We start from the raw sequence: 14,768 nt of genomic DNA on the forward strand, positions 1-14,768 counted from the left end.
CGCCGTCGGTCGCCTCCGCCCCGAGGTGAAGGGCGGACAGATGAACGATATCGAGAACGAGGACTTATCCTGGATGATAGTCTGCACCATCCGGGGCTCCCACGTCAAGCAGCTTCCGGAGATTGAGATCCAGCTGTTTGAGCGCACTTGGGAGGATGGTTTGGTTCGTGCGCTCCAGGCAGCCCTTGCTCGCCTCACGTTCCACCACCGTGCAGAGCTCGAGGAGAAGAATCTCCCTTACGCTCACTTTGGGCGGCGTGACGAGGAGGGCCTTCCCACCGTGGTGCCTTATTGTTGCCCCCTCGGTCGCCACGCTGCCCAGATGGAGCTCGTCCTCGGCAAGACTCAGAACAGCCTCGACATCTGCAGGATGGAGAAAGAGATGCTGACGAATGAGTTGGACGAGGTCAAGAGAGACCTTGAGGAGATGAAGCGGAGGGCTCGCCGCCAGCGGAGGCTCAAGCTCTGGGCAAGAGAGGCCAAGTACATGCTTAAGGTTAAGGTGACGCACCTTAAGACGGCACTCCGCGAGGCTGAGACCAAGATAGAGGAGCTGGAGGATGATGGCGAGGATCTCCGCAAGGAGAATGCTGCCCTCCTTAGTGATGATGATGACTACATGGACGAGGAAGGGTACGATTGGAACAACCCGTCCGAGGAGGAAGAGGAGGATGATATGGACTTCATCAATGACGAGCCGGAAGAGCCAGCACCCCCTACCCCTCGCGAGTCCTCCGAGGAGGAGGAGGACCCTGAGGAGCCACCGTTCGAGGAGCCGCCGACCAAGGATGACACCATCATCCTTGACGACGACTAGTTTGAGCACCCGCACCATTGCTAGTTATGTTATGTTATGATGTCCCTGATGTAATCGCGTAGAACGATGTTGGTCCTATGGTGACCTTGATTTGGTGAACTATGATCTTTTGGTGATATATATGTGTTGATGATGGTTGCATTTGCTTTTATGTTATCTTGACTTTCCGAGTTTTTCAACAAGTTTTTTATGCATCATGTCATCCCTTCCCCTTAGAAAGAACTCGCCTATCAAAGTTGTTCCCTTTTGTCTCATGTCTTCATCTCATCAGATGGTTGACACTCGCCGTGGCGCGCACCAGAACGACCCTCCACCTCCACCTGAGGCCAATATGGCTCAGATCCTTCGTCTTCTTATGGAAGACCATCAAGCCGCTCGCGCAGAAACCCAAGCAAACATTGCAGCCCTGCAGAACATTGTGCAGCTTGCCGCAGGAAACCACAACAATGGAGGTGATGGTGAAGAAGCCCCAAGATCCAAACTAAGGGATTTCCAGAATACCAACCCGCCGGTGTTCACCAAGTGCACCGCCCCTCTTGATGCGGACGATTGGCTCCGTACTATCGAGAACAATCTGGAAGTCGTGGCTGTGGGCGAGAATGAGAAGGTGGTTCTTGCAACTCACTTTCTCGCCGGACCCGCAAGAGCTTGGTGGGAGAATGTTAAGGCGATGCAAGCTGCTGGCCATGTGATCACTTGGGAGGAATTTGTCACTAAGTTCCGCCAAGCCCACATCCCGTCTGGTTTGATCAAGATCAAGAGAGATGAGTTCTTCAACCTCAAGCAGAACAATGGTAGTGTGGTCGACTACCTGGACAAGTTCAACACCCTGGCTAGGTATGCACCTCAGGACACTGACACAGATGAGAAGAAGAGGGACCGTTTCCTTAATGGTCTTCATGAAGAGATCCAGAGTATTCTCGTGGCCGTCCCTTACCCTGATCTTGAAGCTCTGGTGGATGCCGCCATCATGGTGGAATCCAAGCTCAAGGCAGCTCATGAAACCCGCAAGCGCAAGATGCAGCAGCAGCAGCAGAGTGGACCCAGCAATGCTAGGTTCCGCAGCCAGCCTCCACCTAGGCCGGCGCCCCAACCTCAGCGAGCGCCAGCCCCTGCTTATCGCCCCTCCAACAATAACACCAACCGCCAGACTATGCAGCCCCGTACCGGAGGAGGAAACTTCAACAACAACCCCCGCAACAACCCCAATACTCGCACCCAGGGAGACGGATGTTTCGCTTGTGGACAGCCTGGACACTTCTCTCGTGAATGCCCCGCCAAGATGAACCCTGCTCAACGCCCCAATGCACCAAGACCGAATCAAGGCCAAGCCCGTGCTGCAACTGGAAGGAAGCCCCCGCCTAAGAAGCAAGCCAATACTGCTAGAGGACACCTGAACCATGTCAATGCTGAAGAGGCTGAAGAATCTCCTGACATTGTGATGGGTACGTTCCTAGTCCACTCCACCCCCGCAAGAGTTCTTTTCGATTCTGGTGCATCACATTCCTTTGTTACCGAACCCTTTGTTAAAAAGAGTAAAATGACACCCACCCTCATGAGAAGACTCATGCTTGTTCAAATACCTGGATCCACCGCTAAAGCCCGCTTATCCTGCAAACAAGTTCCCGTAGAAATCCTAGGCGTACCTTTTCAAGCGGAACTCATTGTCCTAGGAGCCCAAGGGTTAGAGGTAATTCTGGGGATGGATTGGATGACTAAATACCAAGGCCACATTGATTGTGCCCAAAAGTCTATTACCTTAACCAATAGTGAAGGGATCCAAGTAGAGTACACCGCCACCATACCTACATCCAAAGCCTTTTGCAAACAAAGTGTCTCCGGAACCCCCATCGACCTCGTCCCGATCGTTTGTGAGTATCCAGATGTTTTCCCAGAAGAGTTGCCCGGTATGCCCCCTGATAGGGATATCGAGTTTATCATCGAACTGACCCCCGGAACAGCACCAATAGCACAAAGGCCCTATCGCATGAACCCCCAAGAGCTGATTGAACTGAAGAAACAGTTGGACGATATGTTAAGTAAAGGTCTAATCCGACCTAGTGCCTCGCCTTGGGGATCTCCCGTGATTTTTGTGGACAAGCGAGACGGTACTATTCGCCTGTGCGTGGATTACCGAAAACTTAATGATGTGACCATCAAAAATAAATATCCTCTTCCCAAGATTGAAGATTTGTTTGATCAAATGAATGGAGCCCGAGTTTTCTCCAAGATTGATCTCCGTATGGGTTACCATCAGCTCAAAGTACGGGAGTCTGATATTCCCAAAACCGCCTTCACCACCCGATACGGATTGTTTGAGTACACCGTGATGTCCTTCGGCTTAACTAATGCTCCCGCCTACTTCATGAACCTCATGAATAAGGTCTTCATGGATTACCTCGACAAGTTTTTCGTAGTGTTTATCGATGACATCCTAGTCTATTCCAAGAGTGAAGAAGAACATGAAGAGCATCTACGACTCGTTTTGGGCACCTTGAGACAACATCAACTCTATGCTAAGTTTAGCAAATGTCAGTTTTGGCTCAAGGAAGTTGGATTTCTTGGCCATGTTCTGTCCGCTGGAGGAGTCTCTGTCGACCCCTCTCTCATCAAGTCTATCATGGATCGGAAGCCGCCAACTAACCCAACCGAAGTGAGATCCTTCCTCGGATTGGCGGGATATTACCGCAAGTTTGTAGAAGGATTCTCAAGTATCGCCAAACCCATGACCCAACTTCTCAAGAAAGGCAGGAAATTTGAGTGGACCGAAAAATGTGAAGAAAGTTTCCAAGAGCTCAAGAAGCGTCTTGTGTCCGCCCCTATCCTCACCATGCCAGATGTCACCAAGGACTTTGTAATTTACTGCGACGCTTCCAAGCTTGGACTTGGTAGTGTTCTGATGCAAGAAGGGAAGGTTATTGCCTACCTCTCCTGGCAGCTGAAGCCACACGAGGAAAATTATCCCACGCATGACCTAGAAGTAGCTGCCGTAGTTCATGCACTCAAGACTTGGCGCCACTATCTCATCGGAAACCGGTGTGACATTTACACCGATCACAAGAGTCTCAAGTACATTTTCACCCAGAGAGAGTTGAACATGCGACAGAGGAGGTGGATAGAGCTGATCAAGGACTACGATTTGAGTATCCATTATCATCCAGGAAAGGCGAATCTGGTCGCCGACGCCCTTAGTCGCGAACCATGCTCGCTGAATGCCCGTCTCAAGATTGAGCAACCCTTGCTGTATCAAGAGTTTGAAGAATTCGGACTGGAGCTGGTTAGCCATGGTTTTCTTGCCACACTGGAAGTTAAGCCCACCCTTCGGGATCAAATCAAGGAAGCTCAGAAAGGTCATGAGAGTATTGAAGGTATCAAACGACGTATGGACAAAGAGGAAGTGGCTGGATTTTCCGTTGATGGGGAAGGAATATTGTGGTACAATGGGCATCTTTGTGTACCAACTATTCCTGACCTGAAGCACCTGATTATGGAGGAAGCTCATAACACTCCTTACTCCATTCACCCTGGCGGATCAAAGATGTACCAGGATCTCAAGGAGACTTTCTGGTGGCATGGAATGAAGCGTGACATTGCCTTCTTCATCGCTAGGTGTGACGTATGTCAGCGAGTTAAGGAGGAACATCAACGCCCAGCAGGTTTGCTTCAGCCATTAAAGGTCCCTGTATGGAAGTGGGAAGAAGTGGGAATGGACTTCATCACTGGACTCCCACGATCCAGCCGCGGGCATGATTCCATTTGGGTCATTGTAGATCGACTGACCAAGGTCGCCCATTTTCTTCCCGTCAAGACCACATTCAATGGACGTCGCTTGGCAGATCTTTATATCTCACGGATCGTCAGTCTTCATGGAGTTCCCAAGAGAATTGTATCTGATCGCGGCACACAATTCACCTCTAGGTTCTGGAACCAATTACATGAAGCCTTGGGGACCAAACTCTCTTTCAACACCGCTTACCGCCCACAAACCGGAGGACAGACTGAGCGAGTGAACCATATTTTGGAGGACATGCTCCGTGCTTGTGTTCTAGCTTATGGGGCCAAGTGGGAAGACTGTCTCCCCTTTGCGGAATACTCTTACAATAACAGCTACCAGGCCAGCCTCCAGATGGCACCGTTTGAAGCACTCTATGGGCGCAAATGTCGCACCCCTCTAAATTGGTCCGAGACTGGAGAGCGTCAAGTGTTCGGACCTGATGTACTTCGAGAAGCTGAAGAACAAGTTCAACTTATCCGAGACCGCTTGAAGGCTGCCCAATCCCGTCAGAAGAGCTACGCTGACCCCAAACGCCGAGAAGTAACTTTCAGCAGCGGAGACTTTGCCTACCTTCGCGTCACCCCTCTCAAGGGAATGCAACGTTTCCATGTTAAGGGAAAGTTAGCACCAAGGTATATTGGCCCCTTCAAGGTCCTTGGTCACCGTGGAGAAGTCTCGTATCAACTGGAGCTACCAGTAGAACTGTCAGAGTTTCATGATGTCTTCCATGTCTCCCAACTCCGTAAATGCCTCCAAGTGCCTGATAAGCCCGAAGTGTTCAAGAACATCGACCACCGCTCTATCGACCTAAACCAGGATTTAACCTACCGTGAGAGACCCCTCCGAATCCTGGAAGAGACCGTGTGGATCACTCGCAGAAGAAAGATCAAGTTTTTCAAGGTCCAGTGGAGTAACCATTCTGAGGAGGAAGCCACCTGGGAACGAGAGGTTTATCTTAGGAGCGAGTTCCCTTATCTCTTCAGCTCTTAGATCCGGAATCTCGGGACGAGAGTCTTTTAAGGGGGGAAGGTCTGTCACAACCCACTTTTCAAACCCTGCATATTTTCCAGTTTTAAAAATATGGGCCAACAAAAACTTTTCATACATTGCTACCTAGTGTTGCATAGCATATAGTTTTGCTTAAAATTTGTTGGAAGTATGTGTACATGAATCACTACTCACACTAAAACCCTTAGTATCAAGTTTTTGTACAAAAATTAAATGAGGGAATTTTTTTTCTTAGCACCACTAGGGAGACAACTCATAAGTTTTTCCTTCTTCACCTCATGTTGGAGCACACAAGTGCACATGCTAAGCATGCCACTTTTTCCTCTTCACTCACCATACCCCTCTCTTTTCTTTGCACCTTTGTTTCTCTCTTATGGCCGTGGCCACATAACCCCTCTCATTTTGTACCCCTCTTTTCTACTCTCTTTGCAAACCCTAGAGGGACACTACCCCCTCTCCTACCCCTCTCTCTTTTCTCTTGGGTACATGGCCGGGGCATGGTGTCATGCACCACCACTCAAGCCCACCTCAAACTGGCCCGCAACCCACCTTCCTTGGACCTCCCTAGTTTTCCCCTGCCTCTCTCCACGAGCCCAAAAACGTGCACCAGCCCACACACCAGGAGGCCATCGATCCAGAGACGTGCACGCCCTGGAAACCCTTCCCGCGCGCGCACAGACGCACGGCGCGCCCGTCGCCTCGTTTCCTTCCCTCTGCCTCGTAACCACGCATGCCCCCTCAATTCCCCTCCCCGCTGACGCCAGCAGCCCGACGTCATCACGACCCCACGCGATGATGCCAGCCCTCGCGCCGTGGTTGGCCGACGCCACCGCCCAGCCCCGCCGGACGCCCTCCTCCTGCCTATAAAAACCCCCCTCCCGCACCACTCTCTCCCTCACACCACTCCCCACTCGCCCTCCACCTCCACAGACGCTCTCGGAGAGCGCCCAGGGCGCTGCTCTGGGCTGCTGCTCCCCGAAGCTCCACCACCCCCTGCCACGAACGTCGCTGGAGAAGGAGGAGGTGCTGCAAGACACCGGCCTGCTGCCTCCCCTTTCTCTCCCACCTAGCTCTGCCCTGTTCCTCTCCCCAACCACCTAACCCTCCCCTCGCCGTGCCAGGACGTCTGGAGAGCGCCGCCGCGTCAAGACCTGCTGCCGGACGCCGCGTACAAGGAGGAACCGCCGGAGGCCGGGAGGAAGGAGGAGAAGCCATCGAGCCGCCCCAGGACAAGCCCGCGACGCTCCCACACCACCCTGCTGCCGCCGTCGACAACCCGCCGATCGCCGGTGAGTTCCCCGGCCGTCGCCCGCTTTTTCTCTGCCGAACATGGCCGCCCGCTCGTGCCCTGCGTGGCGAAACGGAGAAGATGGCCCTGGGCCATCGGATCTTGATCGCTCGGCTGCATGGGCCATGCAGGCCAGCGTGGCCATGCACGGCCTAGTCCACCCGGGCCCCCTTCTTTTTCTTTTTGTTTTTCCTTTTTCCTTCCCCTGCCCGCGTGGAAACTCCCCTGGGCCGGCCCATCTCTCTCACAGCACGGCCCAGCTCCTTTTCCCGCCCAGTCTTCGTTTAAAACTTGTTTAAACTTTTTCTGTTTTTTTAATTTAAAACCTATGAACCAAATTGCTTATAACTTGAGATCTATAATTCGAAATCAAATGAAACCAACTGCGTTAGAACCAGAATTTCAATATCTTTCACATGCCACTGACCTCGTATTTTTAGGATTTTTATACGAATTGTAGTGTAATAAACTTGCTCTATGTATTCTGTACACTCCACAAAAATCCTAAAATCATAGAATTAATATTTTTGACTGATTCCAATTGTGTTAATCTTGTTTTAATGTCGTCCATCTGAGAAAAATAATATTGGTCCCTGTTAAGACTAATTCTGGATCGTTTATAAAAGTGGTATGTCACATAAAATGTTGTCCATTTAAGCACTTGCTCTTTTTAATTGATTTCCACCCCAACCCCTTTTTCTCATAAATTTGGCCAAATCATGTTTTCACTTTAATACAACATATACCCCTTCATGCTTTGTCATATTCTTTTAAAAACTTGATTCTTGAGTTATGTGTTGATTGTATGTTCCCCTTTTATTTTCGCGACGCTAGATACGAACGTGGGAGAAGCCGAAGGAGATGATTTTGGAGAAGGTGTTGAAGAAGACCAGGGACTAGCCAGCCAAGGCAAGCCATTTACTTTGATCCCTTGTTCTCTATGTTCTTGATTGAGATCTTGCCATCCTTTGGTCTCTTGACTCCTTGTGTTCCTTGGGTTTTCGATTACTTTGTTTCTTTACATACTTACCACCAAGTATGTAAGGTTCTCCTTGTTACTTTGCATACCTACTCTAAGTATGCAAATCACGTTCATCGCCTTTTGACACCTCTAATTCTAGTAAAGATATGGGTTAACCTCATTAAAATTGCTCCACTTTTGATTATCTCCATTTATGCTCAATGTGAGTATGGATGTCTTTGTCACCCTTCATGGTATAATGGCAACTTTTGGGCTATTATACTTCTTAGTTCACACATAAACTTTAGGTTGGGAAAACCCTCAAGGTTTTACCTTGTTGTAAAAGTTTTTGATAAAACCTTGGGCATGATGTTTTCCCCAAGTGAGGATTTATGAAAGGAAAGGAATTGGGTAAAAATGATGAGGATGTGAAAAAGGTTGGGTTTTATGAAAACTTTGGCGCCTAAGTATTCACCCATGACAATTAACTAGCGCAACCACAATATCCAAAGTGGGCACGGGCTTAGTCCGTAGTTTGTTGAATTTGACATGAGATACCTTCACCACTCTCTAGGAGGGTCACGATGACCTCTGACACCGGGTTGCGCTCTGAAGGAGGCAATACACTGCATTAACTTGCAGCCGGACGATTACTGAGGGTCTTCTGTCGTGGCGCCGGAGATACGCTCAAAAAGGAGGTATGCTGCCGGGGTGCCGAGAAGGGTTAAGCCCGCAGGGAGGGGCTCATGTTAAGGGAGACAGGCGAAAGACTATGACCGATTATCCGAGTCTCGCATACTTTCGTATGATGATCCGGGGATGATCCCGGTGGATTTATCGGTTCTTGTGGGGAAAGTGCGCAAACTCTGCAGAGTTAAATCTATTCGAATAGCCACGTCCGCGGTCATGGATGGTTGTAATGGCTGTTGCTTAGCCTGATGAATTTTTGGTTTCGAAAAAGAGTTTTGTGCAAAGAAAGAAATGGGATTTGTGTTGGAGTACTTAGAGTACTGGAAAATATGGTGGTGACCACGATGGGATGGTCGGAAAGGAAATAAAATTTGGGTCTACCCTTCCTAAGTGTTTTATGTAGTGAAGGATCTTCTTAAATTAAATCATGTAGGGATGTCTTAGAGAAATCTTTGAGTATCTCCTTCAATCATGAAGTTGAGATGCTATCTCCACCAAAAACACTTCTTCTCTTCTACATGACATATTCTTAACTGAAAATAGATATTCCCTCTTGACCTCCTAGTTTAGTCTTGGTACCTTGTTTCCTTGTTATGTTTCATTTTAAATGGTTTGCGAGTACAATTCAAAATGTACTCACGGCTTTGTCCCTGGCTATCTACTTGGCCAGACTATGAGGAGGATTTTGAAGATGATGGAGGTTATCAGGACGACTATGCGACTTAGGACGTTTCCCCGGTCAGTTGCCTGTAGGGTTTAAGGCATGACTTGGGCCCGACGAAGTTGAATGTATCCGCTGCACTTTGATGTTTGATTTCAGCCCAAAGGGGCCATTTATGTAAGACTTGGTCATGAGACCGTTTGTAAGACTATTTATTTCGGTACTATGTAATGGATGTTGTAACTCTGTTTATCAGTTCGGTTATGTGCTCATGTTACACTGATCATGGGATCATGAGTGAATGCATAACGGGTATTTCGGACAGTTGGTCCGGGGTGCCACAAGCTTCATGGATAAACTCAACAATATAACTATCACATGCAGCATACTTTTCATGATCCACAAACACATAATTTTTATCAAGTTCAAAAATAATTGGATCAAAACTTTCTAAACCACTTTTATCAATACTATAACAAGATGATTGATCAATCTCAAAAGATATGGGACTCCTAGATAAAGTCAAGACCTCTCCAATCCCATTTTCATTAGTAGTACAATTAATATTATCAAGTAACATAGGACCATCATCTAGAGATTTATCATAAACATTTGCTAAGTGATACGCATTCAACACGCGTCCGTTGGGAACCCCAAGAGGAAGGTGTGATGCGTACAGCGGCAAGTTTCCCTCAGTATGAAACCAAGGTTATCGAACCAGTAGGAGCCAAGAAGCACGTTGAAGGTTGATGGCGGCGGGATGTAGTGCGGCGCAACACCAGGGATTCCGGCGCCAACGTGGAACCTGCACAACACAACCAAAGTACTTTGCCCCAACGAAACAGTGAGGTTGTCAATCTCACCAGCTTGCTGTAACAAAGGATTAACCGTATTGTGTGGAAGATGATTGTTTGCAGAAAACAGTAGAACAAGTATTGTAGTAGATTGTATTTCAGTAATGAGAATTGGACCGGGGTCCACAGTTCACTAGAGGTGTCTCTCCCATAAGATAAACAGCATGTTGGGTGAACAAATTACAGTTGGGCAATTGACAAATAAAGAGGGCATGACCATGCACATACATATCATGATGAGTATAGTGAGATTTAATTGGGCATTACGACAAAGTACATAGACCGCCATCCAACTGCATCTATGCCTAAAAAGTCCACCTTCAGGTTATCATCCGAACCCCCTCCAGTATTAAGTTGCAAAGCAACAGACAATTGCATTAAGTATGGTGCGTAATGTAATCAACAACTACATCCTTAGACATAGCATCAATGTTTTATCCCTAGTGGCAACAGCACAACACAACCTTAGAACTTTCTGTCACTATCCCAGGTGTCAATGCAGGCATGAACCCACTATCGAGCATAAATACTCCCTCTTGGAGTTACAAGCATCTACTTGGCCAGAGCATCTACTAGTAACGGAGAGCATGCAAGATCATAAACAACACATAGATATAACTTTGATAATCAACATAACAAGTATTCTCTATTCATCGGATCCCAACAAACGCAATATAGAATTACAGATAGATGATCTTGATCATGTTAGGCAGCTCACAAGATCCGACAATGAAGCACAATGGGGAGAAGACAACCATCTAGCTACTGCTATGGACCCATAGTCCAGGGGTAGACTACTCACACATCACACCGGAGGCGACCATGGCGGCGTAGAGTCCTCCGGGAGATGATTCCCCTCTCCGGCAGGGTGCCGGAGGCGATCTCCTGTATCCCCCGAGATGGGATCGGCGGCGGCGGCGTCTCTGGAAGGTTTTCCGTATCGTGGCTCTCGGTACTGGGGGTTTCGCGACGGAGGCTTTAAGTAGGCGGAAGGGCAAGTCAGGAGGGGGCACGAGGGCCCCACACCACAGGCCGGCGCGGCCAAGGGGGGGGGGGCCACGCCGCCCTAGGGTTTGGGCACCCCGTGGCCCCACTTCGTTGACTCTTCGGTCTTCTGGAAGCTTCGTGGCAAAATAGGACCCTGGGCGTTGATTTCGTCCAATTCCGAGATTATTTCGTTACTAGGATTTCTGAAACCAAAAACAGCAGAAAACAACAACTGGCACTTCGGCATCTTGTTAATAGGTTAGTTCCAGAAAATGCACGAATATGACATAAAGTGTGCATAAAACATGTAGATAACATCAATAATGTGGCATGGAACATAAGAAATTATCGATACGTCGGAGACGTATCAGCATCCCCAAGCTTAGTTCTGCTCGTCCCGAGCAGGCAAAACGATAACACAGATAATTTTTGGAGTGACATGCCATCATAATCTTGATCATACTATTTGTAAAGCATATGTAGTGAATGCAGCGATCAAAACAATGTATATGACATGAGTAAACAAGTGAATCATAAAGCAAAGACTTTTCATGAATAGCACTTCAAGACAAGCATCAATAAGTCTTACATAAGAGTTAACTCATAAAGCAATAATTCAAAGTAAAGGCATTGAAGCAACACAAAGGAAGATTAAGTTTCAGCGGTTGCTTTCAACTTATAACATGTATATCTCATGGATAATTGTCAACATAGAGTAATATAATAAGTGCAATAAGCAAATATGTAGGAATCAATGCACAGTTCACACAAGTGTTTGCTTCTTGAGGTGGAGAGAAATAGGTGAACTGACTCAACATTGAAAGTAAAAGAATTGTCCTCCATAGAGGAAAAGCATCGATTGCTATATTTGTGCTAGAGCTTTGATTTTGAAAACATGAAACAATTTTGTCAACAGTAGTAATAAAGCATATGTATCATGTAAATTATATCTTACAAGTTGCAAGCCTCATGCATAGTGTACTAATAGTGCCCGCACCTTGTCCTAATTAGCTTGGACTACCGGATCATCACAATGCACATGTTTTAACCAAGTGTCACAAAGGGGTACCTCTATGCCGCCTGTACAAAGGTCTAAGGAGAAAGCTCGCATTGGATTTCTCGCTATTGATTATTCTTCAACTTAGACATCCATACCGGGACAACATAGACAACAGATAATGGACTCCTCTTTTATGCATAAGCATGTAACAACAATTAATAATTTTCTCATTTGAGATTGAGGATATATGTCCGAAACTGAAACTTCCACCATGGATCATGGCTTTAGTTAGCGGCCCAATGTTCTTCTCTAACAATATGCATGCTTAACCATAAGGTGGTAGATCGCTCTTACTTCAGACAAGACGGACATGCATAGCAACTCACATGAAATTCAACAATGAATAGTTGATGGCGTCCCCAGTGAACATGGTTATCGCACAACAAGCAACTTAATAAGAGATAAAGTGCATAATTACATATTCAATACCACAATAGTTTTTAAGCTATTTGTCCCATGAGCTATATATTGCAAAGGTGAATGATGGAATTTTAAAGGTAGCACTCAAGCAATTTACTTTGGAATGGCGGAAAATACCATGTAGTAGGTAGGTATGGTGGACACAAATGGCATAGTGGTTGGCTCAAGTATTTTGGATGCATGAGAAGTATTCCCTCTCGATACAAGGTTTAGGCTAGCAAGGCTTATTTGAAACAAACACAAGGATGAACCGGTGCAGCAAAACTCACATAAAACACATATTGAAAACATTATAAGACTCTACACCGTCTTCCTTGTTGTTCAAACTCAATACTAGAAATTATCTAGACCTTAGAGAAACAAAATATGCAAACCAAATTTTAGCATGCTCTATGTATTTCTTCATTAATGGGTGCAAAGCATATGATGCAAGAGCTTAAACATGAGCACAACAATTGCCAAGTATCACATTACCCAAGACATTAATAGCAATTACTACATGTATCATTTTCCAATTCCAACCATATAACAATTTAACGAAGGAGAAACTTCGCCATGAATACTATGAGTAGAAACCAAGGACATACTTGTCCATATGCTACAGCGGAGCGTGTCTCTCTCCCATAAAGTGAATGCTAGGATCCATTTTATTCAAACAAAAAACAAAAACAAACCGACGCTCCAAGCAAAGCACATAAGATGTGATGGAATACAAATATAGTTTCAGGGGAGGAACCTGATAATGTTGTCGATGAAGAAGGGGATGCCTTGGGCATCCCCAAGCTTAGACGCTTGAGTCTTCTTAGAATATGCAGGGGTGAACCACCGGGGCATCCCCAAGCTTAGAGCTTTCACTCTCCTTGATCATGTTGTATCATCTCCCTCTCTTGATCCTTGAAAACTTCCTCCACACCAAACTCGAAACAACTCATTAGAGGGTTAGTGCACAATAAAAATTAACATATTCAGAGGTGACACAATCATTCTTAACACTTCTGGACATTGCATAAAGCTACTGGACATTAATGGATCAAAGAAATTCATCCAACATAGCAAAAGAGGCAATGCGAAATAAAAGGCAGAATCTGTCAAAACAGAACAGTTCGTATTGACGAATTTTAAAATGGCACCATACTTGCTCAAATGAAAATTCTCAAATTGAAAGTTGCGTACATATCTGAGGATCACTCACGTAAATTGGCATAATTTTCTGAGTTACCTACAGGGGAAAACAGCCCAGATTTGTGACAGCAAAGAAATCTGTTTCTGCGCAGTAATCCAAATCTAGTATGAACTTTACTATCAACGACTTTACTTGGCACAACAAAACACAAAACTAAGATAAGGAGAGGTTGCTACAGTAGTAAACAACTTCCAAGACACAAAATAAAAACAAAGTACTGTAGGTAAAAACATGGGTTGTCTCCCATAAGCGCTTTTCTTTAACGCCTTTCAGCTAGGCGCAGAAAGTGTGTATCAAGTATTATCAAGAGACGAAGTGTCAACATCATAATTTGTTCTAATAATAGAATCAAAAGGTAACTTCATTCTCTTTCTAGGGAAGTGTTCCATACCTTTCTTGAGAGGAAATTGATATTTAATATTACCTTCCTTCATATCAATGATAGCACCAACAGTTCGAAGAAAAGGTCTTCCCAATATAATGGGACACGATGCATTGCATTCAATATCCAAGACAACAAAATCAACGGGGACAAGGTTATTGTTAACGGTAATGCGAACATTATCAACTTTCCCCAAAGGTTTCTTTGTAGAATGATCAGCAAGATTAACATCCAAATAACAATTTTTCAGCGGTGGCAAGTCAAGCATATTATAAATTTTCTTAGGCATAACAGAAATACTTGCACCAAGATCACATAAAGCATTACAATCAAAATCTTTAACCTTCATCTTAATGATGGGCTCCCAACCATCCTCTAGCTTTTTAGGAATAGAGGCTTCGCGCTCTAGTTTCTCTTCTCTAGCTTTTATGAGAGCATTTGTAATATGATGTGTAAAAGCCAAATTTATAGCACTAGCATTAGGACTTTTAGCAAGTTTTTGCAAGAACTTTATAACTTCAGAGATGTGGCAATCATCAAAATTCAAACCATTATAATCTAAAGCAATGGGATCATCATCCCCAATGTTGGAAAAAATTTCAGCAGCTTTATCACAGGCAGTTTCAGCAGTTTTAGCAGTTTTAGGCAGTTTCTCGCGCTTTGCATTAGAAGTGGAAACATT

General features: G+C 46.0%; 1 protein-coding gene across 1 annotated transcript in view; it reads left to right on the top strand.

Moving 5' to 3' along the window:
* The first annotated feature begins 1,088 nt into the window (after positions 1-1,088).
* Positions 1,089-14,768, top strand: part of LOC127328721 (uncharacterized) — an 89,919-nt gene continuing 76,239 nt past the window's right edge. The window contains exons 1-3 of the mRNA XM_051355298.2: positions 1,089-2,262; positions 3,037-3,230; positions 3,354-5,224. Of these exons, the coding sequence (XP_051211258.2) occupies positions 1,089-2,262; positions 3,037-3,230; positions 3,354-5,224 (3,239 nt within the window). The remainder of the gene's footprint in view (positions 2,263-3,036; positions 3,231-3,353; positions 5,225-14,768) is intronic.

Source organism: Lolium perenne, chromosome 2 (assembly GCF_019359855.2).
Source record: "Lolium perenne isolate Kyuss_39 chromosome 2, Kyuss_2.0, whole genome shotgun sequence".
NCBI lineage: Eukaryota > Viridiplantae > Streptophyta > Magnoliopsida > Poales > Poaceae > Lolium > Lolium perenne.